The sequence below is a fragment of the Zootoca vivipara genome, chromosome W, assembly GCF_963506605.1.
Source record: "Zootoca vivipara chromosome W, rZooViv1.1, whole genome shotgun sequence".
NCBI classification, from domain to species: Eukaryota; Metazoa; Chordata; class Lepidosauria; order Squamata; family Lacertidae; genus Zootoca; species Zootoca vivipara.
Genome location: NC_083293.1, coordinates 3,017,815 through 3,044,874, shown reverse-complemented (window position 1 = coordinate 3,044,874; position 27,060 = coordinate 3,017,815). Strand labels below are relative to the sequence as shown.

Sequence of the window (27,060 nt, the reverse complement as noted above, 5' to 3'; positions counted from 1 at the left end):
GGGGCGCCAGGATCAGCCCGAAATCGGGCTACTCCTCCCCCTCCTCGACCGGCAGGGGTGAGGGGACACCAGGATCAGTCCGAAATTGGGCTGCTCCGACCCCCTCCTCCCCCTCCACGATCGGCAGGGGGCGCCAGGATCAGCCCCAAATCGGGCTGCATTGGGCTCCGGGGCTGGGGCCCGTGGCGGGAGCCGGACTTGGCTCCCGCCGCCACGGCCCTGGAGCCCGATCCGCCATCTTTGTCTGCCGCCGCAGGGGAACGGGAGGCAGAGGTTGAGGGGGGGGGGGAGAGCGTGTGTGTATGTACGTCCCGCCTCTTCGTCCAGTCCCTGTGTCCGTGGGGCACATGCGCATTAGCGCAAACCCAGGGACACAGGGAATACTGGACGCAGAGACACAGGGACTTTATTATATAGGATTCCCAAATTACACCACGATGCACGCTTTGACCCTCATTAGCAAGGCGCCTTTTTTTTGGAAAGGAAAGGAGGCAGGATTAAAACTGGGGGGGGGGGCAAGGCAAGCCATGGCCGTTAAGGGGCGAGGGGGCGCCAGGATCAGCCCGAAATCGGGCTACTCCTCCCCCTCCTCGATCGGCAGGGGCGAGGGGGCGCCAGGATCAGCCCGAAATCGGGCTGCTCCGACCCCTCCGACCCCTCCACGATCGCCGGGGCGGGTGGAGGGAAAACGTTTGGCAAAGCATTTGGCTGGCTTTCCCTCCACCCGCCCCACAGCCAGCCGGCGAGAAGGGACGTCTCCCTTCTCCCCAGCTGGCTGTGGGGCGCGTAAAAGAAGCGGCGGCGGGCAGCGGGGCCCTGTTGAAACCAAATGGGCTCAGCAGGGATGCGAAGCCCGACGCTTAACTGGGCTCGGTCTCCCTCTGAATTCAGAGTGGCTTTGCACCCGTGTAAAACGGGGCACGGCAGGAACAGCGACGCTGGATTCCCCCCCCCCCCCCCGTGGCTGCAACCCAACCTTCCCTCCCTTCTGGCACTTGCAAGTGCGCAAAGCAGGCGGAAAAGGGGGCAGTTGCGCTAATTCTGCTGGGCCGAATGGATGGCCAAATCCATATAGAGGAGGGCGAAAGGTTGCTTTCAGCTGCTCCAGAGAAGCGGACACGGAGTAATGGATTCAAACTACAAGAAGGAAGCTTCCACCTCAACATTCGGAAGAACTTCCTGACAGTAAGAGCTGTTCGGCAGTGGGATTTGCTGCCAAGGAGTGTGGTGGAGTCTCCTTCTTTGGAGGTCTTTAAGCAGAGGTTTGACAGCCATCTGTCAAGAATGCTTTGATGGTGTTTCCTGCTTGGCAGGGGGTTGGACTGGATGGCCCTTGGGGTCTCTTCCAACTCTACGATTCTATGGCAGCTAACGGGTTGAGGTCGGATCCTGGCAAGGCAGCAGTACCTGTCCTGGTACTGAACCGGGCACCTGTGCCCCTGAAGGACCAGCTGCGCAGCCCGTTTTGGACCCATGGAGGCGCAGGTTCCTTCTGGGTCCATCTGGGGCGCAGGATGAGACCCTTCACTGCCCAGAGTGGCGCATGCTCTGGTTATCTCCCGCCTGAGTTGGTGGCCCAACTCAGACCTCCAGCTGTTTGGAGACCACAACGCCCACCGTCCCTGACCGCTGGTCCTGTGAGCTAGGGGTGATGGGAGTTGTAATCCCAAAAGGGGTGGAGGGCCAAGTGTGGCCACGCCTGATCTAGAACAGTGGTGGCCAAACTCGAACCTCCAGCTGTTTTGGGACTACAATGCCCATCGTCCCTGTCCGCTGGTCCTGTGAGCTAGGGACAATGGGAGTTGTAGTCCCAAAAGAGCTGGAGGGCCAAGTTGGGCCATGCCTGCTCCATGGTAAAGGTGGAAGGGTACTGCCTAGCTCAGTGATGGCCAAACTCGGCCCCCCAGCTGTTTTGGGACTACAATGCCCATCGTCCCTGACCTGGTCCTGTGAGCTAGGGGTGATGGGAGTTGTAATCCCAAAAGGGGTGGAGGGCCAAGTGTGGCCATGCCTGATCTAGAACAGTGGTGGCCAAACTCGAGCCTCCAGCTGTTTTGGGACTACAATGCCCATCGTCCCTGACCGCTGGTCCTGTGAGCTAGGGAGGATGGGAGTTGTAGTCCCCAAACAGCTGGAGGGCAGAGTCGGCACTAACGCCTTCGCCCGCCAATCATCCCTCACAGCCCCGCCCCCGACGCAGATCTGCCAATCAGCAGCAGTCCACGCCCCTTCTGCGTATGCAGATCGCGGCATCCGAGGCGGCGGCCGAGGGCTCTCTTGCGCTTGCGCCCTCCCCTCCCCTCCTGCATATGCACACGGCGGCCAATAGCACGCCGGCGTTCTGGTCACGCTCCGCCCCCCCCAACAGCAGCAGCAGCAGCAGCAGTCCCCGCCCCTCATGCATATGCAGATCGCGGCACCCTGGGCGGTCGAGGGGTCTCTTGCGCTTGCGCCCTCCCCCTCCGCATATGCAGACGACGGCCTCGGCGGCGGCCAATAGCACTCCGGCGTTCTGGTCACGCGCCGGGTGGAGGCGAGAGCCTCTCAGTTGGTCAGCGCGGCTCGAGCGAGGCAGCAGCAGCAGCAGTCCCCGCCCCTCATGCATATGCAGTTCGCGGCCTTTTAGGCGGCCGAGGGCTTGCGCTTGCGTCCTCGACGGCGGCCAATCGCACTCCGGCGTTCTGGTCACGCGCCGCCCCCGAGCGCCGGCGAGAGCCTCTCAGTTGCTCTGCGCGGCTCGAGCGAGGCAGTCGCACGCGCAACAGCCCCCCTTCCTCGTCGCCTTGGCCGGGCCTCCCTGGGAGGACCATGCCGATCCTGCTCTTCCTCATCGACACGTCCGCCTCCATGAACCAGCGGGCCTACCTGGGCACCAGCTACCTGGACGTGGCCAAGGGCGCCGTCGAGCTGTTCATGAAGGTGCGCATGCGCGCGCGCGTTCCCTCCCTCCTTCCCTCCCCGCCGCTTGACGTGGTCTTCCGATTCCGCGCGCGTGCGCGCGCCCGAGTCTCTCTCCCCCCCCCGTTTTAACGCGCCTCCTTTTCTCCCCCCCCCCTCAGCTGCGCGCCCGCGACCCGGCCAGCCGCGGCGACAGGTACATGCTGGTCACTTTCGACGAGGCGCCCTATTGCATCAAGGTAAGCCGGGCGCGGGCGAAGATGGCGGACATTTTGCTTTTGGAGGGAGGCGGAGGGCGCTGGGGAGATGGAGGAGGAGGGCAGGGCCACGTGGGGACTACAACTCCCAGCATCCTTAGCTGGCAAGGCCAGCGGTCCGGGCTGATGGGAGTTGTAGTCCCCAAACAGCTGGAGGGCCCAGTTTGGCCTATGGCAGGCATCCCCAAACTGCAGCCCTCCAGATGTTTTGGCCTACAACTCCCATGATCCCTAGCTAGCAGGACCAGTGGTCAGGGATGATGGGAATTGTAGTCCAAAAATCTGGAGGGCCGAAGTTTTGGGATGCCTGGCCTATGCCTGAACGAGAGGCCAAAAGGCGGGCCGGGCCATGTGGGGACTACAACTCCCAGCATCCCTAGCTCGCAGGGCCAGCCGTCCAGGGGGATGGGAGTTGTAGTCCCCAAACAGCCGGAGGGCCCAGTTGGCCTATGCCTGCCCGAGAGGCCATGTGGGGACTACAACTCCCAGTATCCCTCGATCGCAGGGCCAGCGTTCCGGGGCCATGGGAGTTGTAGTCCCCAAACAGCTGGAGGGCCCACTTGGCCTATGTGGGGACTACAACTCCCAGCATCCCTCGCTCGCAGGGCCAGTGGTCCGGGGGGATGGGAGTTGTAGTCCCCAAACAGCTGGAGGGCCCAGTTTGCCTATGTGGGGACTACAACTCCCAGCATCCCTAGCTCGCAGGTCCAGGGTGATGGGAGTTGTAGTCCCCCAACAGCTGGAGGGCCCAGTTTGCCTATGTGAGGACTACAACTCCCAGCATCCCTAGCTCGCAGGTCCAGGGTGATGGGAGTTGTAGTCCCCAAACTGCCAGAGGGCCCAGTTTTCCTATGTGGGGACTACAACTCCCAGCATCCCTAGCTCTCAGGGCCAGCGGTCCGGGGGGGGATGGGAGTTGTAATCGCCAAACAGCTGGAGGGCCCAGTGGGCCTATGTGGGGACTACAACTCCCAGCATCCCTAGCTCGCAGGGCCAGAGGTCCGGGCCGATGGGAGTTGTAGTCACCAAACAGCTGGAGGGCCCAGTTGCCCTATGTGGGGACTACAACTCCCAGCATCCCTCGCTCGCAGGGCCAGCGGTCCGGGGGGATGGGAGTTGTAGTCCCCAAACAGCTGGAGGGCCCAGTTGGCCTATGTGGGGACTCCATAGCGATAACAGATATAGATATAGCCAAAGGAAACAAGAAAATCTTCCTTTATGCTGCAGGGACTGCGAGAATACTCATTGCCAAAAATTGAAAAAAAAGAAATAACACCCCCCCCAAATAAATAAATAAATCATTTGATTATATTGAACTGGCCAGACTTGAGAGGCAATTGGGGGTCAACCCAAGCAAAAAATGTCAAAGAATGGGGATAATGTGGAGTAATTATATATATACCTTGCAGACATTTGGCCGGGGGTTGGACTGGATGGCCCTTGGGGTCTCTTCCAATTCTGCGATTCTATTTTTTTAAAAAAGTAGGGCTGTCGCAAAGTAAGTGTGGAATAATGCTATTTATTTTGCAGGCTGGCTGGAAGGAGAACCATGCCACTTTTATGAACGAACTGAAAAATCTGCAAGCGTTGGGACTGACCACGCTCGGGCAGGCCCTTCGATCTTCGTTTGATTTGCTCAACCTCAATCGATTGGTGTCTGGAATAGACAACTATGGACAGGTAATGGATTTGATTTGATTTAATTTCCTCCCTTCCTCGCCTGAAAAACATCAGCATCTCTTTAGGATGTGCATCTTTGCTGGCACGCTTAAAATAAAGCAAACTTAAAATAAAGCTTGGGGAACTCGCTGCTACTTAGAATCATAGAATCCTAGAGTTGGAAGAGACCACAAGGGCCATCCAGTCCAACCCCCTGCCGAGCAGGAAACACATTCCTGACAGATGGCTGTCAAGCCTCTGCTTAAAGACCTCCAAAGAAGGAGACTCCACCACACTCCTTGGTAGCAAATTCCACTGCCGAACAGCTCTTACTGTCAGGAAGTTCTTCCTAATGTTTAGGTGGAATCTTCTTTCTTGTAGTTTGAATGCATTGCTCCGTGGTTTGAATCCATTGCTCCTGCAACTATCAAAGCCTGAGAAAATTGCCTATTTAGTACCTTGTATGGTGAGCCGAGAGATTTTCGGCCAGGGGCCAGAGCAGACCTTCTATATAGATAGATACCACTGTATTCTGCTCTGGTCAGACCTCACCTGGAGTACTGTGTCCAGTTCTGGGCACCACAGTTCAAGAAGGATACTGACAAGCTGGAACGTGTCCAGAAGAGGGCAACCAAAATGGTCAAAAGCCTGGAAACGATGCCTTATGAGGAACAGCTTAGTGAGCTGGAGAAGAGAAGGTTAAGGGGTGATATGATAGCCATGTTCAAATATATTAAAGGATGTCATATAGAGGAGGGGGAAAGGTTGTTTTCTGCTGCTCCAGAGAAGCAGACACGGAGCAATGGATTCAAACTACAAGAAAGAAGATTCCACCTCAACATTAGGAAGAACGTCCTGACAGTAAGAGCTGTTCGGCAGTGGGATTTGCTGCCAAGGAGTGTGGTGAAGTCTCCTTCTTTGGAGGTCTTGAAGCAGAGGCTTGACAGGCAGATGTCAAGAATGCTTTGATGGTGTTTCCTGCTTGGCAGGGGGTTGGACTGGATGGCCCTTGGTGTCTCTTCCAACTCTATGATTCTATGATTAGGAAGAACTTCCTGACAGTAAGAGCTGTTCGGCAGTGGGATTTGCTGCCAAGGAGTGTGGTGGAGTCACCTTCTTCTTTGGAGGTCTTTAAGCAGAGGCTTGACAGGCATCTGTCAAGAATGCTTGGATGGTGTTTCCTGCTTGGCAGGGGGTTGGACTGGATGGCCCTTGTGGTCTCTTCCAACTCTATGATTCCTATGATAGATCTCATTTGCATGGTGATGTTTCAGGTCAAGGTTGTTGAGCTTTTTTTAGGGAATAGGAAGGTCTGTTTTGGGGGTTCATAATTGTTGAGCTTTTTTCGGGAGGAGGAAAGCCCCATATTTTAGGGGTTCAGGTGGAAGCTGTTGAGTGTATTTTTTTTAGGAAGGAAAGCCCTGTTTTGGGGGTTCGGTTCAGTTTTTGACTTTTAGGGAGGAGGAAAGCCCCATTTTTAAGGGGTTTTTTAAAAAAACATTTTGGCGGGGAAGTTTCATTTTGGGGAGGGGGCGGTTAAAGGCTGGGAGGAAAGCGGTGAAATCACTCACAAAAACGGCACGGCAGGAGTCAAGTTTGAGCGACGCTAAGGAAAGGGAGCCGGAGCTCGACCGCAATCTCCCGAAACCTCACGGGGATCTTCCAATAGAACGCTGTCGGCATCCCTGTCTTTAAGGGATCCTTTTGTGTTCCAAACATTAACGCGGATATATTTTCCCCTCCTCTCTGTAGGGAAGGAACCCGTTCTTTTTAGAGCCCTCGATTTTGATCACCATCACGGACGGGAACAAGTTGACCAATACGGCCGGCGTGCAAGAGGAGGTGAGCTTTCGGCTGGAATATGGCTGCCCTGAATGTGTTTTCTGCCAGGAGTTTAAAAAGCACTCCTGTCTGCTATTCCCTGCAGTTAGAGCCGCTTGATAACCTTTGCGTGTGGAATTATTAGTTACTGTATATTCCCTGGACTAGATGTACGTCGCAGTCCCTTCCAGCTCTCTAATTTGTGCGCCTGCGGCTCCTTTTCATGTGCTTACTGCTCTAGCGAAGTCTCTAGATCAGTGTTTCCCAACCAGTGTGCCTCCAGATGTTTTGGGACTACAACTCCCATCATTCCTGACCACTGGTCTTGCTAGCTAGGGATGATGGGAGTTGTAGTCCAAAAACATCTGGAGGCACGCTGGTTGGGAAACACCGCTCTAGATGTCTTGCCTTCCTTTTCAGCTCCACCTTCCTCTGAATTCTCCCCTGCCTGGAAGTGAGTTAACCAAAGAGCCGTTTCGCTGGGACCAGAGGCTGTTTGCCCTCGTGCTGCGCTTACCCGGAGCCTCTTCGGTGGAGCCCGAACAGCTAGGAAGCGTCCCGACAGACGAGTCTGCCATTACACAGATGTGTGAAGTCACAGGAGGTAGGCCTTTTTTTGCACCTTTTCCTTGGTTGCCAACCGTTAAAAAGTAGTTTTTCAGTTCACCCAGGCCCAGCATGTACAAAATAGAAGTCCTATTTTGTCAGCGCTGTAGTATGTTCTTTTCTAATTTGGCCATCTTCTCGTGTATTTTTCTCTCTGGTGTATGCCTTAGACAAGTGACATGAAATGGAACTTCCTGACAGTAAGAGCTGTTCGACAGTGGGATTTGCTGCCAAGGAGTGTGGTGGAGTCTCCTTCTTTGGAGGTCTTTAAGCAGAGGCTCGACAGCCATATGTCAAGAATTCATGGATGGTGTTTCCTGCTGGGCAGGGGGTTGGACTGGATGGCCCTTGGGGTTTCTTCCAACTCTAGGATTCTATATAGATAAAAGGATGTCATATAGAGGAGGGTGAAAGGTTGTTTTCTGCTGCTCCAGAGAAGCGGACACGGAGCAATGGATTCAAACGACAAGAAAGATTCCACCTCAACATTAGGAAGAACTTCCTGACAGTAAGAGCTGTTCGACAGTGGGATTTGCTGCCAAGGAGTGTGGCGGAGTCTCCTCCTTTGGAGGTCTTGAAGCAGAGGCTTGACAGGCACATGTCAGGAATGCTTGGATGGTGTTTCCTGCTTGGCAGGGGGTTGGACTGGATGGCCCTTGGGGTCTCTTCTAACTCTAGGATTCTATGATTCTACCCCTCCCATCTGGCTGGGCCTCCCCAGCCACTCTGGGCGGCTTCCAACAGTATTATTATTATTATTATTATTATTATTATTATTATTATTATTTTACCCCACCCATCTGGCTGGGCCTGCCTAGCCACTCTGGGCGGCTTCCAACAAAACACCAAAATACTTATTATTATTATTATTATTATTATTATTATTATTATTATTATTATATGTACAACCATCCCCTCTTTCAGTACTGACTTGCTTGAGAATTGGAAGTGGGGTGGTCGAGACTGCCAGATGGGAAAGTGGGCCCAGTTGAGGTGGAATCTTCTTTCTTGTAGCTTGAATCCATTGCTCCATTCATTCCTCAAGTGATAGATTTTTTGATGGTCATTCAGTGCCTCTTTCGATTATTTCTCTCTGGGAAACGGGGAATTTCCTCTGTCGGTCCCATAGTTGCAGTAGACTGCAAGAAACGGATTGGATGGGGCCAAGCGCCCCAGTTCTGGCCCCCGGGCCCTAGAATCCTAGAGTTGGAAGAGACCACAAGGGCCATCCAGTGCAACCCCCTGCAAAGCAAGAAACGCCATCAAAGCATTCTTGACATATGCCTGTCATAGAATCCTAGAGTTGGAAGAGACCCCAAGGGCCATCCAGTCTAACCCCCTGCCAAGCAGGAAACACCATCAAAGCATTCTTGACAGATGGCTGTCAAGCCTCTGCTTAAAGATCTCCAAAGGAGGAGACTCACTCCACCACACTCCTTGGCAGCAAATCCCACTGTCGAACAGCTCATACTGTCAGGAAGTTCTTCCTAATGTTGAGGTGGAATCTTCTTTCTTGTACTGTAGTTTGAATCCATTGCTATTGTCTATTCCGTTATAGGACGTTCCTATTGTCTCCTGATCTCTTCACTTTCCATTACAGGACGTTCCTATTGCGTTCGGACGCAGCGGATGCTGAACCAGTGTTTAGAATCTCTCGCTCAGAAAGTCCAGAGCGGTGTCGTCATCAACTTTGAGAAATCGGGACCCGATCCACCCTACATTGGGGAAGGTGCGGCGAACGCTTTATGACCATTGTCAACCCTTGAGGTTCGCAAATGTGCAAACGCCTTCAGTTAAAAAAAAAAGGACAATGTTGCAAAACCAGAGTACATTCTGTACACAATATTGCAGGGTGGATTTGATTTAAATCAATCACGATTTAAATCACGATTTAAATCACTAGTCAGTAAGGCTCGATTTCAATCAGAGTTTTCTACATAAAGACTAATTCTTGCTGGTAGAACTTGAATATGCTGGTAGATGAGGATTTTTAGAATAACAAATGTGCGTTCGGAACGCATTAAATTCGCAACTTCCGTTGTCACACGGCTGCCGGTCCCGGATTCTGCAGCCCGGGACTTGGAAGGGAAGTCTGGAAATAATCTCTCCAGATACATTGTATCAAATACAGGTTTGGGAGATTGTGCCATAATTATAACAAGTGACAAAATATGTGCTTCCACAGGGCGTTTTCCAGGGATACAGTGTTAAGTTCCATGCGCAACGCTGTATTACTTACACAGTTGGGCAGTTTCAATATCCTCCTTAGAAACTGATTTTGAATAACCTCTAGGTAAGATAGGTTGACAAAAGTCCCCATATTGTCGCCCCATATTGATGCTGTCCGCTTTCCCCTTTCTCCCCCGCCGCTTTCGCTGGTGTCGGAGGAGGCCACGGATGCTAATGCCAGCTCTGGCAGGGGCAACCGCGGCTGCCACCTGCTCTTAGGAGAGGAGAGCCGGCAGCAGCATCAGAGCCCCAAAGGGGAGCGGCGATGCTCCCGCCAGAACGGGCAGGCTTGGTAGCCGCGGGAAACCGGTTCTTGGGCCGCCGGGTGGATAAAAATCAGTGTTTTTTTTAAAAAAAAAATATCAAAAAAATCAGATTTTTTAAAAATTTAAATCTGATTTTTTTTTATTCAAAAATTTCACATACAGTGGTACCTCTATGCGGAATTAGCAAGACTGACTAGCAGGATCCGAAACCAGGGAGAGGGAAGGTTCCAAAAAGACTGGAGTAAATTTGTGGACTGCAGTGGTACCTCTACTTACGAGATTCCACCACACGCCTTGGCAGCAAATTCCACTGTTGAACAGCTCTTACTGTCAGGAAGTTCTTCCTAATGTTGAGGTGGAATATTCTTTCTTGTACAGTGGTACCTCTACTTACGAATAACTCTACTTACGAATGTTTCTACTTACGAACGGAGCTCCGTCCGCCATCTTGGATGCGGTTTAGATAGGATTTTTCCGACTTACGAATTTTTAGATAGGGTTGCTTCGACTTACGAATTTTTTCTCCCAATGCATTCCTATGGGATTCGATTTGCGAATTTTTTCAACTTACAAATGTGCGTTCGGAACGCATTAAATTCGTAAGTCGAGGTACCACTGTAACGGGTTCCCATGGGGCAAAAAAAGAAATTTCAATGCATCCCAATGGGAAACCGCGATTCGCAAGGCGAATTGGACTTGCGGAACGCATTAAATTCGTAAGTTGATCAATGGACCGACAACATAACAACTCTTGCAACCTATGAGCAGATCACCTTCAGATGAAGATTATCTATGGACAGATTTAATGATATTTGGAAAGTATAAATAACGCTTTGACCCTTCTTAGCCGCCAATGAAGAGGTTTTCAGGTTCTGTCGCTGTTAAAATATCCAGCGTAATATGACCTTCCTTTGCAACACATTTATATGATGGAGCTTGACTGCGTCTGCATGGGAGAAACCGTCATTCCTCTTTGCTTTTAAGAAGAATGAATACTCTTTCCATGCTATAAAAATAAGGAGTTTTCAGGGCCACCTGCCTTGGAGTAGAGGCTGAGTGGTAGTATATTTCTCCGACATTAATATGGGAAGAGAATGCATATCTATCACAATCCATAGTCCCGGGGAGGTTACAGCTGGGGAAATATTAGCGTCCTTGAGGGTGGATTTGATTGAAATCACGGTTTAAATCACAATTTAAACCACTAGTCCGTAAGGCTTGCTTGGAATCACTTTTTTTACAGACAGGTTCAACCTTGCTGTCATAAAAACAGAATGCTGAAGGTACACTTTAACAGGGTGGATTTGATTTAAATCACTAGTGGACTTGATTTAAATCTTCTTCGTTTTTACAGAAAAGTTCAAAAGCCATCCTCTTCATATCGAGAACCAAAGGGAGGTTTCCTTTTTGGAATCTAAAATTTTCAGAGTTGTTTTTACAGTCACATCGAAAAAGACTGATTTGGTTTTTCTATCAGAAATACATAGATCATTGTGAAATGGTTGTTTCTGTTTGGACAACTTTTCTGCTGCACTTGATTGGAAGGAGAAAATCAATCATTTCCTGCATAACGATTTAAACCAGGGTGGATAAAAATCAATGATTTTTTAAAAAAAATCTTCCCTGACCACTGGTCCTGTTATTAGCTAGGATCATGGGAGTTGTAGGCCAAAACATCTGGAGGGCCGCAGATTGGAGATGCCTGTTATACGCTGTCAGAAGTTGACCTGGCTAAGAAAACACCACCGAGAGCGTCGGGAATTGTCTCCCTTATATGAAACCCCTTACTAGCTGCACACTTGTAAAAGTAGGCAGACGAAAATACAAACGGTTGGGTTTCTTTAACTGAAAAAACAAACTGACTCTAAAGAGACTTTAAACTCAAGAGAAATGCTTTCTCTCTTAGCAATGTTATCTACCCACTTTCCAAACCTCCCACAAACCTCCCATTAAACTACCTGAGAATTAACAGCAAACTAGCATTATAACTAAGCAACTCTCATACTAAGATTCAAATGAGGAATCTCTTAAACTGAGAACAACTGAGAGAGTGATCTACTTAGAGATGAATCAAACTGAAAGATCTAACCAAGAGATGCAGAAGGCTTTATATACAAGAAGCAGAGCCCACGCCTGTGAGCAATGAACAGAAACACCGGCCCCTGTTTCTCTTAAACAGACAGTATTTACATTAGACTGGCTCTAAAGTAACTTGACTATTCAAGTTACAGGTAGGTAGCCGTGTTGGTCTGGATCGAAGTAAAATAAAAAAATTCCTTCAGTAGCACCTTAAAGACCAACTAAGTTTTTATTTTGGTATGAGCTTTCGTGTGCATGCACACTTCTTCAGATACAGTGAAATGGAAGTTTCCAGGCACTTATGTAGAGAAGGGGTGGGGAGGGGTGGGGATGGGGAGGGGGGATCACTCAGAAGGGTGGTGGAAATGGGTGATTGACTGACTGATAGCTGTTGATGACCGCAAACGACTGCAAATGGTTTTGCATGAAAAAGCAAGGGTTGAGATGGCTGAAGATCGCTTATCATGTATAATGAGATAAGAACCCGATATCTCTGTTCAAACCAGGTCCCTCCATGGTTTTGAGCTTGGTGATAAGTTGCAATTCAGCAACTTCTCTTTCCAGTCTATTTCTGAAATTCTTTTGTAGTAAGACAGCTACTTTGAGATCTTGTATAGAATGTCCTGGGAGATTGAAGTGTTCTCCTACTGGTTTTTCTGTCTTCTGGTTCCTGATGTCAGATTTATGTCCATTTATCCTTTGGCGTAGGGTTTGGCCTGTTTGTCCAATATAGAGAGCTGAAGGGCACTGTTGGCATTTGATGGCATACACAATGTTAGAGGATGAGCAATTAAATAGTCCTGAGATGGTATGTTGGATGTTGTTGGGGCCAGTAATGGTGTTGTCTGGGTGTATGTGGCAGCAAAGTTGGCATCTGGGTTTATTGCAGGCTCTGGTACCAGTGTCCATGTTAAGTCTGGTGGTTGTATTATTGTGGGTGAGGAGTTGTTTAAGATTGGGTGGCTGTCTGTAGGCAATGAAAGGTCTTCCTCCCAGAGCTTGAGAAAGGGAGCGGTCATTGTCCAGGAGAGGCTGTAGATCTCTGATGATGCGTTGTACTGTTTTAGCTTGGGAGCTGTATGTGATGACTAGTGGTGTTCTGTTATTTTCTTTTTTGGGTCTGTCTTGCAGCAGGTTCTCTCTAGGTATCTGTCTGGCTCTGTTGATCTGTTGTTTAACTTCATCAGGTGGATATTTTAGTTCTAAAAAGGTTTGCTGTAGATCTCTTAGGTGAGATTCTCTGTCTGTAGAGTTGGAACAGATGCGGTTGTAACGTAAGGCCTGGCTGTACACGATGGATTGTTTGGTATGTTTGGGATGGTAGCTAGAAGCATGTAGATATGTTTGTCGGTCAGTTGGTTTTCTGTATAAGGTGGTGTCTATACGTCCATCCTGTATTTTTATAGTAGTGTCCAAAAAATGTATTTCTTGCATAGATTGGTTCATTGTTAGGTTGATGGTGGGGTGAAAGTCATTGAATGTCTGGTGGAAGGTTTCCAGGGTCTGTTGTCCATGTGTCCAGATAATAAAAATATCGTCAATGTATCGCAGGTACAGGAGAGGTTTGAGTGGGTAGGAGTTAAGGAAACGTTGTTCTAAATCTGCCATGAAGATGTTGGCATACTGTGGGGCCATGGCTCCACAGTATGCCAACATCTTCATGGCAGATTTAGAACAACGTTTCCTTAACTCCTACCCACTCAAACCTCTCCTGTACCTGCGATACATTGACGATATTTTTATTATCTGGACACATGGACAACAGACCCTGGAAACCTTCCACCAGACATTCAATGACTTTCACCCCACCATCAACCTAACAATGAACCAATCTATGCAAGAAATACATTTTTTGGACACTACTATAAAAATACAGGATGGACGTATAGACACCACCTTATACAGAAAACCAACTGACCGACAAACATATCTACATGCTTCTAGCTACCATCCCAAACATACCAAACAATCCATCGTATACAGCCAGGCCTTACGTTACAACCGCATCTGTTCCAACTCTACAGACAGAGAATCTCACCTAAGAGATCTACAGCAAACCTTTTTAGAACTAAAATATCCACCTGATGAAGTTAAACAACAGATCAACAGAGCCAGACAGATACCTAGAGAGAACCTGCTGCAAGACAGACCCAAAAAAGAAAATAACAGAACACCACTAGTCATCACATACAGCTCCCAAGCTAAAACAGTACAACGCATCATCAGAGATCTACAGCCTCTCCTGGACAATGACCGCTCCCTTTCTCAAGCTCTGGGAGGAAGACCTTTCATTGCCTACAGACAGCCACCCAATCTTAAACAACTCCTCACCCACAATAATACAACCACCAGACTTAACATGGACACTGGTACCAGAGCCTGCAATAAACCCAGATGCCAACTTTGCTGCCACATACACCCAGACAACACCATTACTGGCCCCAACAACATCCAACATACCATCTCAGGACTATTTAATTGCTCATCCTCTAACATTGTGTATGCCATCAAATGCCAACAGTGCCCTTCAGCTCTCTATATTGGACAAACAGGCCAAACCCTACGCCAAAGGATAAATGGACATAAATCTGACATCAGGAACCAGAAGACAGAAAAACCAGTAGGAGAACACTTCAATCTCCCAGGACATTCTATACAAGATCTCAAAGTAGCTGTCTTACTACAAAAGAATTTCAGAAATAGACTGGAAAGAGAAGTTGCTGAATTGCAACTTATCACCAAGCTCAAAACCATGGAGGGACCTGGTTTGAACAGAGATATCGGGTTCTTATCTCATTATACATGATAAGCGATCTTCAGCCATCTCAACCCTTGCTTTTTCATGCAAAACCATTTGCAGTCGTTTGCGGTCATCAACAGCTATCAGTCAGTCAATCACCCATTTCCACCACCCTTCTGAGTGATCCCCCCTCCCCATCCCCACCCCTCCCCACCCCTTCTCTACATAAGTGCCTGGAAACTTCCATTTCACTGTATCTGAAGAAGTGTGCATGCACACGAAAGCTCATACCAAAATAAAAACTTAGTTGGTCTTTAAGGTGCTACTGAAGGAATTTTTTTATTTGACTATTCAAGAAATCCAAGAAGGTTTTCCCCAAATTGTCTTAGATACACAACCACTACACGGACTTCTTGATCTTTCCAACTCAAAAGATCAGTTTTACAGGTAATTTGTTTGTACTTCGAGACAACACATCTAAGTAGCGATTTGAAAAGTAACGCTCAAGACTTAATGTGCTACGTACTAACTAACAAGAAAGAAGATTCCACCTAAACTTCCTGACAGTAAGAGCTGTTCGACAGTGGGATTTGCTGCCAAGAAGTGTGGTGGAGTCTCCTCCTTTGGAGGTCTTTAAGCAGAGGCTCGACAGGCACATGTCAGGAATGCTTGGATGGTGTTTCCTGCTTGGCAGGGGGTTGGACTGGATGGCCCTAGGGGTCTCTTCCAACTCTATCATTCTATGATTCTATGATGGGAACTGTAATCACAGGAGGGCCAAGTTGGGCCATGCCTGTAGTAGGGGATAGCTCCTTCCATTTCCCAACGGCAAGCTGTTCATTGATTCTATCGCTCCTATATTCTCAAGTGTGGGTGCCAGTGGGGAGAGTTATGAAGTGTGGGGAAACACGCTGAAAACATCCTTTTGAAAGCTTAACAACTTTGGGGGTGAAATTGTAAAAAAGAAGCTCAACAACAACAACAAAAATCCTCATTTTTTTTATTTTTTAAAAATGCTGACAGTAAGAGCTGTTCGACAGTGGAATTCCTGACAGTAAGAGCTGTTCGACAGTGGAATTTGCTGCCAAGAAGTGTGGTGGAGTCTCCTTCTTTGGAGGTCTTTAAGCAGAGGCTTGACAGCCATATGTCAAGAATGCTTTGATGGTGTTTCCTGCTTTGCAGGGGGTTGGACTGGATGGCCCTTGGGGTCTCTTCCAACTCTAGGATTCTATGATTCTAGCTTATTGTTGTTCTCCTTTTGGATTTTAGATGGACTTGTCGACGTCACCAGGCCTATCAATTCTTTTGGTTCTCAGCCATGGCACAGCTGCCACAAGCTCATCTATGTGAGGCCTAATCCTAAAACGGGCGTTCCTGTCGGGCACTGGCCAATTCCAGAATCCTTTTGGCCCGATCAGAATTCACCAACACTGGTATGTCACAGATTGCAGATACGGTCAATGCAAATGTCTCTTGGCAAGCGTTGCTGATACGGTGGAAAGGAGCTGGACAGCTTAGCCGAGGCATCCCCAAACTTTGGCCCTCCAGATGTTTCGGACTACAATTCCCATTGTCCCCGACCACTGGTCCTGTTAGCTAGGGATCATGGGAGTTGTAGGCCAAAACATCTGGAGGGCCGCCGTTTGGGGGTGCCTGCTTTAATCGGTAGAGCATGAGACTCTTAATCTCAGGGTCGCTGGATTTGAGCCCCACCTTGGGCAAAAAAGGTTGGACCAAATGACCCTTGCGTTCCCTTGTAGCTCTGATTCTCTTGTTTTCAAATCCCATACAATCTCAGGGATCACTGGGTAGACCTGATACACGGGTTGGCAAACTAAGGGCCACGGGTCGGATCAGGACCAATTGTCCTGGAATCGCCGCTTGGATTGGCGTGATTTTCTGGGCTGCACCATATTTTTGGATTTTTTTCAGGCGCCTTCACCCCCCCCCCCAATAGCTGCCAAGTACCCCATTTCCCCCGGGAAACCCCTGTTGTTACTTTTGTTAGTTTTGTAAGGTGGACTTTATCAACTACAGTGGTACCTTGGTTTACAACCATAATCCGTTATGGAGGTCCATTTGTAAATCAAAACAGGTGGTTTGCTTTCGCCAATGGGGCCTCCCAAAATTTTTTGTTCATAATCCATAGCTGCCAAGTACCCCGTTTTCCCCGGGAAACCCCCCGTTTTTACCTACCTTTTCCTGGTGGTCCCCCATATCACTTCATCTCCCGTTTTTCTCCGTTATTTTCTCCTGCCGGCGGGCGTTTTTTTCCCTTTCCGATTTGCCCTTCTATGGGAGCCAAAAATGGCTGCCGGCGGCTTCGAAAGTCGCACCTACGCATGTCCGGAAGTGCATAGACGCGACTTCCGGTGTTGGCGGCGAGGGCCTTCTGGCGGTTCCCTCCCTGCAAGAAGCGAAGGAGGGAACCAGGCAAAAGAGGGCCTTCTCGGTGATGGCACCCACCTTGTGGAACACCCTCTCACCAGATGTCAAAAGAGAAAAACAACTACCAGACTTTTCGAAGACACCTGAAGACAGCCCTGTTTAGGGGAGCTTTGAATGTTTGACGGACTCTTGTGTTTTAGTGTTCTGTTGGAAGCCGCCCAGAGTGGCCCAAATGGGCAGGGTATAAACACATTGGTGCCTCGCTTAACGAATGCCCCGCTTAACGAAAGGACTTTTCGAGCGGAGGTTGCCTCGCTAGACGAATTCGTTTTACGGAAAATTCATCTAGCGAATCGCGGTTTCCCATGGGAACGCATTGAAATTCAATTAACGCGTTCCTGTGGGCAAAAAAACCCCAATGCATTCCTATGGGATTCGCCAGACGAATTTTTCGTTAGAAGAAAAGACCCGTGGAACGAATTAAATTTGTCTAGCGAGGCCCCACTGTAATTTATTCTTATTCTTATTATGATCAATTTCCCTTTTCCTCCAAACGGTTCTTAATTCCCTTTCTTCCTCCTCTTGCCCCCCCACCCTTCCTAGCCTCCCCGGACTGCCCACCCTGTTGTGAGGTTCTCCTGCATGGATTGCGAGCCCATGGTGATCGACAAGCTCCCCTTTGACAAGTACGAGCTCGAACCGTCGCCTCTCACGCAGTACATCTTGGAGCGGAAGTCGCCTGGGGTGTGCTGGCAGGTATTTGCGATGTACCCATTGCAGGGTTCCCGAGCCAGTCCAGGACAGTAGAGAGAATGCCTTGTATTAGTCTGCCCATCCCCCACCCCTGCATGCTGAAGACCCCAGGCTGGGGAAGAACTTTCTCTCCCTGAGGACTGTTGAAACGTAGGTTTTCGTGGCCGATTAGACATCTACCCACGTGCCATCACGAAATTTGCAGAGTTGCTAATCCCTTGCAGCCCTTTATGGGACGCAGGTGGCGCTGTGGGTTAAACTACAGAGTCTAGGGCAGGCACCCCCAAACTTGGCCCTCCAGATGTTTTGGCCTACAACTCCCATGATCCCTAGTTAACAGGACCAGTGGTCAGGGATGATGGGAATTGTAGTCCAAAACATCTGGAGGGCCGAAGTTTGGGGATGCCTGGTCTAGGGCTTGCTGATCAGAAGGTCGGCGGTTCGAATCCCTGCCACGGGGTGAGCTCCCGTTGCTTGGTCCCAGCTCCTGCCGACCTAGCAGTTCGAAAGCACGTCAAAATGCAAGTAGATAAATAGGGGAAGGTAAACGGCTTACCTTCTGGCGAGAAGGTAAACGGCCTTTCTGTGCGCTGCTCTGGTTCGCCAGAAGCGGCTTTGTCATGCTGGCCACATGACCTGGAAGCTGTACGCCGGATCCCTTGGCCTATAGAGCGAAATGAGTGCCGCAAAACCAGAGCCGCGCACGGAAACACCGTTTACCTTCCCGCTGGAGTGGTGCCTATTTAATTACTTGCACTTTGACGTGCTTTCGAACTGCTAGGTTGGCAGGAGCTGGGACCGAAGAACAGGAGCTCACCCCATCATGGGGATTCGAACTGCTGACCTTCTGATCAGAAGGTCAAGCTAGACAATGCTACCATTCAGTGGATTTGGAACTGGCTGGCTGACCGAACCCAAAGGGTGCTCATCAATGGCTCCTCCTCATCCTGGAGAGTAGTGACTAGTGGGGTGCCACAGGGTTCTGTCTTGGGCCCAGTCTTATTCAACATCTTCATCAGTGACTTGGATGATGGGCTTGAGGGCATCCTGAGCAAGTTTGCAGATGACACCAAATTGGGAGCAGTGGCTAATACCCCAGAGGACAGGATCACACTTCCAAATGACCTGAACAGATTAGACAACTGAGCCAAAGCAAACCAGGTGAATTTGAACAGGGAGAAATGTAAAGTACTACACTTGGGCAAAAAAAAAAAAATGAAAGGCACAAATACAGGATGGGTGACACCTGGTTTGAGAGCAGTACATGTGAAAAGGATCTAGGAGTCTTGGTAGATCACAAACTTGACATGAGTCAGCAGTGTGATGCAGCAGCTAAAAAAGCCAATGCAATTCTGGGCTGCATCAATAGGAGTATAGCGCCTAGATCAAGGGAAGTAATAGTACCACTGTATTCTGCTCTGGTCAGACCTCACCTGGAGTACTGTGTCCAGTTCTGGGCACCACAGTTCAAGAAGGATACGGAGAAGCTGGAACGTGTCCAGAGGAGGGCAACCAAAATGGTCAAAGGCCTGGAAACGATGCCTTATGAGGAACGGCTTAGGGAGCTGGGTATGTTTAGCCTGGAGAAGAGAAGGTTAAGGGGTGATATTATAGCCATGTTCAAATATATAAAAGGATGTCATATGCAGGAGGGAGAAAGGTTGTTTTTTGCTGCTCCAGAGAAGCGGACACGGAGCAATGGATTTAAACTACAAGAAAGAAGCTTCCACCTCAACATTAGGAAGAACTTCCTGACAGTAAGAGCTGTTCGACAGTGGAATTTGCTGCCAAGGAGCATGGTGGAGTCTCCTCCCCTGGAGGTCTTTAAGCAGAGGCTTGACAGCCATATGTCAAGAATGTTTTGATGGTGTTTCCTGCTTGGCAGGGGGTTGGACTGGATGGCCCTTGGGGTCTCTTCCAACTTTATGATTCTATGATTCTAGGGGCTGCAGTACAGATGTAAGCGCACCTGCAAAAACGACTAAAGTAACTTGAGAAGATTTGGAGGGAATTTGACCTTTTTAGGCAAGGTCTTTCTTTTAAAAATAATGACAGGCCGCAGCTTAGTTCCATTAGCCAAACATGACAGAATAACTGTGAAATTTATTTATTTTTCATTTCCTGTGGTTCTGAGTAAAATAGTTTTAGAATCATAGAGTTGGAAGGGACCACAAGGGCCATCCAGTCCAACCCCCTGCAGCAAATTCCACTGTCGAACAGCTCTTACTGTCAGACACCTCTCAAGCCAGATGTCACCCATCCTGTATTTGTGCCTTTCATTTTTTTTTGCCCAAGTGGAGTACTTTACATTTCTCCCTGTTCAAATTCATCCTGTTTGCTTTCGCCCAGTTGCCTAATCTGTTAAGGTCATTTTGAAGTGTGATCCTGTCCTCTGGGGTATTAGCCACCCCTCCCAATTTGGTGTCATCTGCAAACTTGCTCAGGATGCCCTCAAGCCCATCATCCAAGTCATTGATCAAGATGTTGAATCAGACTGGTGCCTCCGAAGGCCAGCAGCGCGTGCTAAACCTTTGCCTCTCCCCTTTGTCGTCCTCCAGGTGTTTGTGAGCACCAGCGGCAAGTACAGCGAGCTGGGCCACCCCTTCGGATACCTGAAAGCCAGCACCACCCTGACGTGCGTCAATCTCTTTGTCATGCCCTACAACTACCCCGTCCTCCTCCCCCTGCTAGGTGAGTGTGGCGAAGAGCGAGCAGGGAAAGGGAGCCTGTTCGCCCGCGGCGTCGACTTGCCAGCCGTTTTCTCTCTGCAGCAGAGCAGGAGAGCCGCCTGACGCCTGGGCGTGTCTGACGCTGCTCACCTCCTCGACTCGTAGCTCCTTCCTTATTTGGAGTAAGCTTCAACCTCCGTTCTTTCCCCCCTCTTTCAGGACGTTGCTGCCTGCGTAGTCTTAGAATCATAGAATCGTAGAGTTGGAAGAGACCACAAGGGCCATCCAGTCCAACCCCCTGCCGAGCAGGAAACACCATCAAAGCAATCTTGACATGTGGCTGTCAAGCCTCTGCTTAAAGACCTCCAAAGAAGGAGACTCACTCCACCACACTCCTTCGCAGCAAATCCCACTGCCGAACAGCTCTTACTGTCAGGAAGTTCTTCCTAATGTTGAGGTGGAATCTTCTTTCTTGTAGTTTGAATCCATTGCTCCGTGTCCGCTTCTCTGGAGCAGCAGAAAACAACCTTTCGCCCTCCTCTACATGACATATACTTTTATACCTCCTCTTGGTATAAAAGTAGAGTGGAATTTGAAGTCCAGCAATATTTGGAGGACCTCGGGCAAGCTACCCCTTGAACAGGTTGTGTTTTGATAGCAACGCCACCCCTTTCTCTGCAACATCCCCCTCTTTGTATTGGTACCGCTGTATTATGGCAAGCAGCCATGCTCAGTTTAAGTACGCTTCGCTTTGAGTACTTTCAGTTTAAGTACTCCGCAGACCCGTCTGGAACGGATTAATCCACATTCCATTACTTTCCATGGGAAAGTTCGCTTCAGTATGTATGGACTTCCGGAAGCAATTAAGTACTTAACCTGAGGTACCACTGCAAACCTAATTTGCCTAGCAAGTAAATTTTATATATATTTAAGTTTTATATATATTTTTATTAAGATATGAATAAATGTTAAAGGATGTATGGAATTTTTTTTGCAATTTTGGCTAGCAAGTACATTTTAACATTTTAACATACCGGTAGTTGAAATGGCCCGCCTAGCCAGTCATTCTAATGAACTCTGCTTGCTAAATTTAAAATTGTTCCAACTCTTGAGTTAGCATCATTAGCTAAGGAGCAATAAACACCCAGCATGGAACTAGTTACTCCAGGCATCCCCAAACTTCGGCCCTCCAGATGTTTTGGACTACAATTCCCATCTTCCCTAACCACTGGTCCTGTTAGCTAGGGATCATGGGAGTTGTAGGCCAAAACATCTGGAGGGCCGCAGTTTGGGGATGCCTGAGTTACTCCATACTCCACACAGAACTAGCAATCCGATAAATCAGGGTGTGGTACCTGCTTCTCTTAGGACTGCAATTCCCATTCTTCCCACCCAGCTTGGCCAGTGGTCAGAGGAATCATAGAATCTTAGAGTTGGACGAGACCACAAGGGCCATCCAGTCCAACCCCCTGCCAGGCAGGAAACAGCATCAAAGCATTCTTGGCATATGTCTGTCAAGCCTCTGCTTAAAGACCTCCAAAGAAGGAGACTCACTCCACCACACTCCTTGGCAGCAAATCCCACTGCCGAACGGCTCTTACTGTCAGGAAGTTCTTCCTCATGTTGAGGTGGAATCTTCTTTCTTGAAGCTTGAATCCACTGCTCCGTATGCACCATAAAACAAAAATGCAATAAAAACAAACAAACAATACAGTTGAAACAAATATAAACAAACAAACAAACAAAAACAAATAAAAAAAATTCCTCAGTGGCACATTAAAGACCAACTAAGTTTTTATTTTGGTATGAGCTTTCGTGTGCATGCACACTTCTTCAGATACAAAAACAAAAATAACACCCAACACACACACACACAAAATTCTTTATCCCTTATTTATCTCTTGCTTTTACACATAGCTGCCAAGTTATCCCTTTTTTAAGGGATTTTCCATTATGCTGAATAGGCTTCCTCGTGAGAAAAGGGAAAACTTGGTAGCTATGCTTTTACATCATAAGGGGACTTCCCTCGGTCCTACCATATGAGCTTCCTTCCACCTCTTTAGCAGCTTCAACTTGCAAATATTTATCTCTATCCTACATTTAAATAACAACAACAACAACAACAACAACAACAACAACAACAACAACAACAACAACATAATAATAATAATAATAATAATAATAATAATAATAATATAATTATCCTTTCATATATTTGAATCCATTGCTCCGTGTCCGCTTCTCTGGAGCAGCAGAAAACAACCTTTCACCCTCCTCTATATGACATCCTTTAATATATTTGAACATGGCTATCATATCACCCCTTAACCTTCTCTTCTCCAGGCTAAACATACCCAGCTCCCTAAGCTGTTCCTCATAAGGCATCGTTTCCAGGCCTTTGACCATTTTGGTTGCCCTCTTCTGGACACGTTCCAGCTTGTCAGTATCCTTCTTGAACTGTGGTGCCCAGAACTGGACACAGTACTCCAGGTGAGGTCTGACCAGAGCAGAATACAGTGGTACTATTACTTCCCTTGATCTAGACACTATACTCCTATTGATGCAGCCCAGAATTGCATTGGCTTTTTGAGCTGCTGCATCACACTGCTGACGCATGTCAAGTTTGTGGTCTACCAGGACTCCTAGATCCTTTTCACATGTACTGTGAGGGCCTTCTCGGTGGTGGCGCCCGCCCTGTGGAATGCCCTCCCAACAGATGTCAAAGAGGAAAACAACTACCAGACTTTTAGAAGACATCTGAAGGCAGCCCTGTTCAGGGAGGCTTTTAATGTTTAATAGAGTATTGTGTTTTATTTTTCTGTTGGGAGCCGCCCAGAGTGGCTGGGGAGACACAGCCAGATGGGCGGGGTATAAATAATAAATTATTTTTATTACTATTAATAATAATAATACCCCACCCATCTGGCTGGGTTTCCCCAGCCACTCTGGGCGGCTTCCAACAGAAAAAATACAATACAATAATGGATTAAACAAGAAAAGCTTCCCTAAACAGGGCTACCTTCAGATCTACTTTCTACTTTCTAATACAAACTGAAAACTTATACATACTTCCCTGAGATCATTTATATAATATTTAATTTTTTCAAATGATTTTTAAAATTCTGCCAATCTTCTTCCATCTTCTCCTCGTCTTGGTCGTGGAGTCTCCCAGTCATATATTCCATCATCTTCATCTGCCAGTCGTCGATGGTTGGTTATCTCTTGGGTTCTCCATAATTTGGCAATCAATAACCTAGCTTTGAAGGTGACCCGGAAACTACATTTAATCCAGAATGCAGCAGCTAGACTGGGGACTGGGAGCAGCCGCCGAGACCACATAACACCAGTCTTGAAAGACCTGCATTGGCTCCAAGTACGTTTCCGAGCACAGTTCAAAGTGTTGGTACTGACCTTTAAAACCCTAAACGGCCTCAGCCCAGTATACCTGAAGGAGTGTCTAATAGAATCCTAGAGTTGGAAGAGACCCCAAGGGCCATCCAGTCCAACCCCCTGCCAAGCAGGAAACACCATCAAAGCATTCTTGACATATGGCTGTCAAGCCTCTGCTTAAAGACCTCCAAAGAAGGAGACTCCACCACACTCCTTGGTAGCAAATTCCACTGTCGAACAGCTCTTACTGTCAGAAAGTTCTTCCTAATGTTGAGGTGGAAGCTTCTTTCTTGTAGCTTGAATCCGTTGCTCCGTGTCCGCTTCTCTGGAGCAGTAGCAGAAAACAACCTTTCACCCTCTATATCAGTGTTTCTCAACCTTTTTTGGGCCACGGCACACTTGTTCCGTGAAAAAAATCATGAGGCACACCACCATTAAAAAAGTTAAAAATTTAACTCTGTGCCGCCCTATATTATAATTATGACTGTAAGAAACACTTGCCAAATATTGCTTTCCGGCGGGTCAGTGGTGTGTATTGGCGGCCGCCAGGCTCGTTTGCACTGAGCTTTGGGAAAGAGGAGGAGAAATATTGCTTTCCAGGCACATGACAATGCAAATCGCCCTTCTCGTCACCGCACGTCGCGGCACACCAACCAGCGTCTCGCAGCACACTAGTGTGCCGCGGAACAGTGGTTGAGAAACGCTGCTCTATATGACATCCTTTGATATATTAAATAGGCACCACTCAGGATGCCCTCCAGCCCATCATCCAAGTCATTGATCAAGACGTCCAATAAGACTGGGCCCAACTTTTGGCTCTGTGGATTATTTCCGCTGCCTGTGTCCCAACTGGATACATAAGGAGGAAAGAGGCTAAAGAGAGCGAGATGTCCTTGGAAGCATAAAAAGCTCGTCATTCTCGAGGGTCGTTCCCGCGGAGCAGGATACTGTGACTGGAACGTGGGGCACAAGGGTGACTGGTCTTGTTTCTCCTTGCAGATGACTTTTTCAAGGTTCACAAGCTGAAACCCAATCCGAAGTGGCGGCAGTCTTTGGACAACTACTTGAAAACCATGCCTCCCTACTACTTGCTGGTACGTACCTCTTGCAAACTCGATGGGTGGCTGGCGGTCCTTGGCAGACACGGTTCTCGCGTGTCTTCGGCTGGAAACCAAACGGCCCACAGGCCCAGGGTTCAAGTCGGAAGATTTTGGGAAACGATCTATAACGAATTGAAAAAGATTCTTAAATACACTTTCCCCCCAAAAACCTGAAGCTTTTTTATTAGGACTTATTGGACAGGCAGGGTGGATAAAAATCAATGATTTTTTGTTTACAAAAAATAAAAAAATGGATTTTTTGATTTAAATCAGATTTTTTTGATTTAAATCAGATTTTTTTGATGTAAACTGTAAAGATCAAATTAAATTAAACAAGCATCCATGTAAATCCAGTAAATTAAAGATCAAATCATTGCATAGACCTCCACCGCCTTTCTTTCCAACTCTTATCACGCAGTTCCTTACTCCTTATTTAAAGTCATTTCATAGGATTTATTTCAGTCCTGCAAGCGTCTTTAAACCAGGGTGGATAAAAATCAATGATTTTTTTAAAAAAAATAAAAAAAATCGGATTTTTTTTTATTTAAATCAATTTTTTTTATTTAAATTGGATTTTTTTAAATAAAATGCTTTTGGGGGGAAATATATTACCATCCAAAGGTTATTCCACCATGAAATGAAGATTAGGTTTTTTTTTATTATGTAGAATAAGGTTGTATATGTTTAATTTTTGGGGGTAAATAAATTCTATTAATCCATTCACAATGTCATGCTCTTCCAGAGGTTTTTGTAAGATTATCGGGAAGTTTCTCTGCCTGCAAGATATTATCGCAGGTGCTTGGTTTACCAGTACTTTTGCAGTTCTCAAAACTGAATTTGACTCAGCAGAGTTCGCATGCCTCTTCTTCACGGCGAAAATGTTATAACATGAACAGAGTTGAGAAAAAGACCTTAATCCTATTGTTCTACAAACCTATGAATACAGAATCAACCCCTTCAGTGCTGAGTTTCAAGAAGTTCAGTGAATAGAATAGAAACAATATTTTTCTGATTGTTTGGAGTGGACAGTATTTAAGTTTTTCATGTGTAGGCTGGGCTGACAGTCTAAATTTCTTAAAATATATATATTTTGTTTTTGTTTCGCCAAATTACTTAACAAACATGGATGTTTGTTTAAGCAAATAACCTATGCTGTAATGTTATTGTTTCAGTTGAATAAATCTATTTAAATTGTTATTATTAAGGTAAGGATTACTTTTCTCCTTCCTCAGTACAACAGGGGTCTTCGCTAGAAGCTTTCCCACATTGCCAGTCGCAGCAAAGAAATATTCCCAAGGGGGGGGGGGGAGGACCGAAAAAATAAACGCTAGGCTTGCACTGGACGGCAATCGCAATGAGGAGGGGGGGGCCAGTAAGCAGAATGGATTTTATTTAAATCAAACTGATTTAAATCACTAGTCAGTAAGGCTTCATTTCAATCATAGTTTTCTACATAAAGACTAATTCTTGCTGGTATAACTTGAATATGCAAGTAGATGAAGATTTTTAGAATAACAACTTTTCATATTAGTTTTTTTTATCCCAGTTTAATAGGTTAATCATTCATATTTGGACAACTTTTCTGCTGTACTTAGGAAGGAGAAAAATAATCATTACCCAAATAATAACAATTTAAATAGATTTATTGAACTGAAACAATAACATTGCAGCATATGTTATTTGCTTAAACAAACATCCATGTTTGTTAACTAATTTGGCTAAATTAAACTATGCAATGATTTGATCTTTATTTCGTGCTCGAAAGCAATGTGTTACATCTTTATATTTCTTATCAGCTTTCTTTTCAATACTTGACAAATGTATTCCAATGTGTCAAATTCTTTATTCTTTTTTTCTTTTTTCTTTTCATTTAAATGTGTACATTTTAATAATTCTTTTCATTGTATTAAAATTCTTTAATTAAAAAAAAGCGTTGGAAAGGAAACCAAATGAGGGGAGGGAGGGAAGTCAACGCTCGGCAGAGCATTGGGAATTAGAGATATGGGAAGAATGGTTAAAAAGGGAAAATGTGTGTGTGTTGTGTTTGTTTTTGAATGTTTTGGAAAATTTAATTGTTTTTTTAAAAAAAGAACGGGCTAGGCTAGGGTAGCTGGGAGGGGGGGGCGGTGGGAGCGGCAGAAACCTCCCGCATTGCTTGGGCAAGATATGTGCGGGGACTCTGGCCCTGGGTGGAATCAGCTGGTG

General features: G+C 47.3%; 1 protein-coding gene and 1 non-coding gene across 5 annotated transcripts in view; both read left to right on the top strand.

Moving 5' to 3' along the window:
* The first annotated feature begins 2,700 nt into the window (after positions 1-2,700).
* Positions 2,701-27,060, top strand: part of LOC118078708 (integrator complex subunit 6-like) — a 41,396-nt gene continuing 17,036 nt past the window's right edge. For 2 of the 4 annotated variants that reach the window (XR_009556971.1, XM_060270002.1), the window contains exons 1-10: positions 2,701-2,919; positions 3,060-3,137; positions 4,686-4,835; positions 6,567-6,656; positions 7,056-7,239; positions 8,842-8,970; positions 15,825-15,988; positions 17,547-17,699; positions 20,255-20,387; positions 24,755-24,849. Coding sequence is in view for 3 of the 4 variants with exons in the window: in XM_060270002.1 (XP_060125985.1) it covers positions 2,809-2,919; positions 3,060-3,137; positions 4,686-4,835; positions 6,567-6,656; positions 7,056-7,239; positions 8,842-8,970; positions 15,825-15,988; positions 17,547-17,699; positions 20,255-20,387; positions 24,755-24,849 (1,287 nt within the window). In the remaining variant the exon portion in view is untranslated. Of the gene's footprint in view, positions 2,920-3,059; positions 3,138-4,685; positions 4,836-6,566; positions 6,657-7,055; positions 7,240-8,841; positions 9,009-15,824; positions 15,989-17,546; positions 17,700-20,254; positions 20,388-20,584; positions 23,186-24,754; positions 24,850-27,060 lie in introns of those variants that run through there. The other 2 variants (XM_060270003.1, XM_060270004.1) reach the window with 2 other exon arrangements.
* Positions 10,683-10,817, top strand: LOC118078709 (small nucleolar RNA U109). Its single transcript, XR_004691768.1, has one exon. It is a non-coding gene; the product is annotated as a small nucleolar RNA U109 (small nucleolar RNA).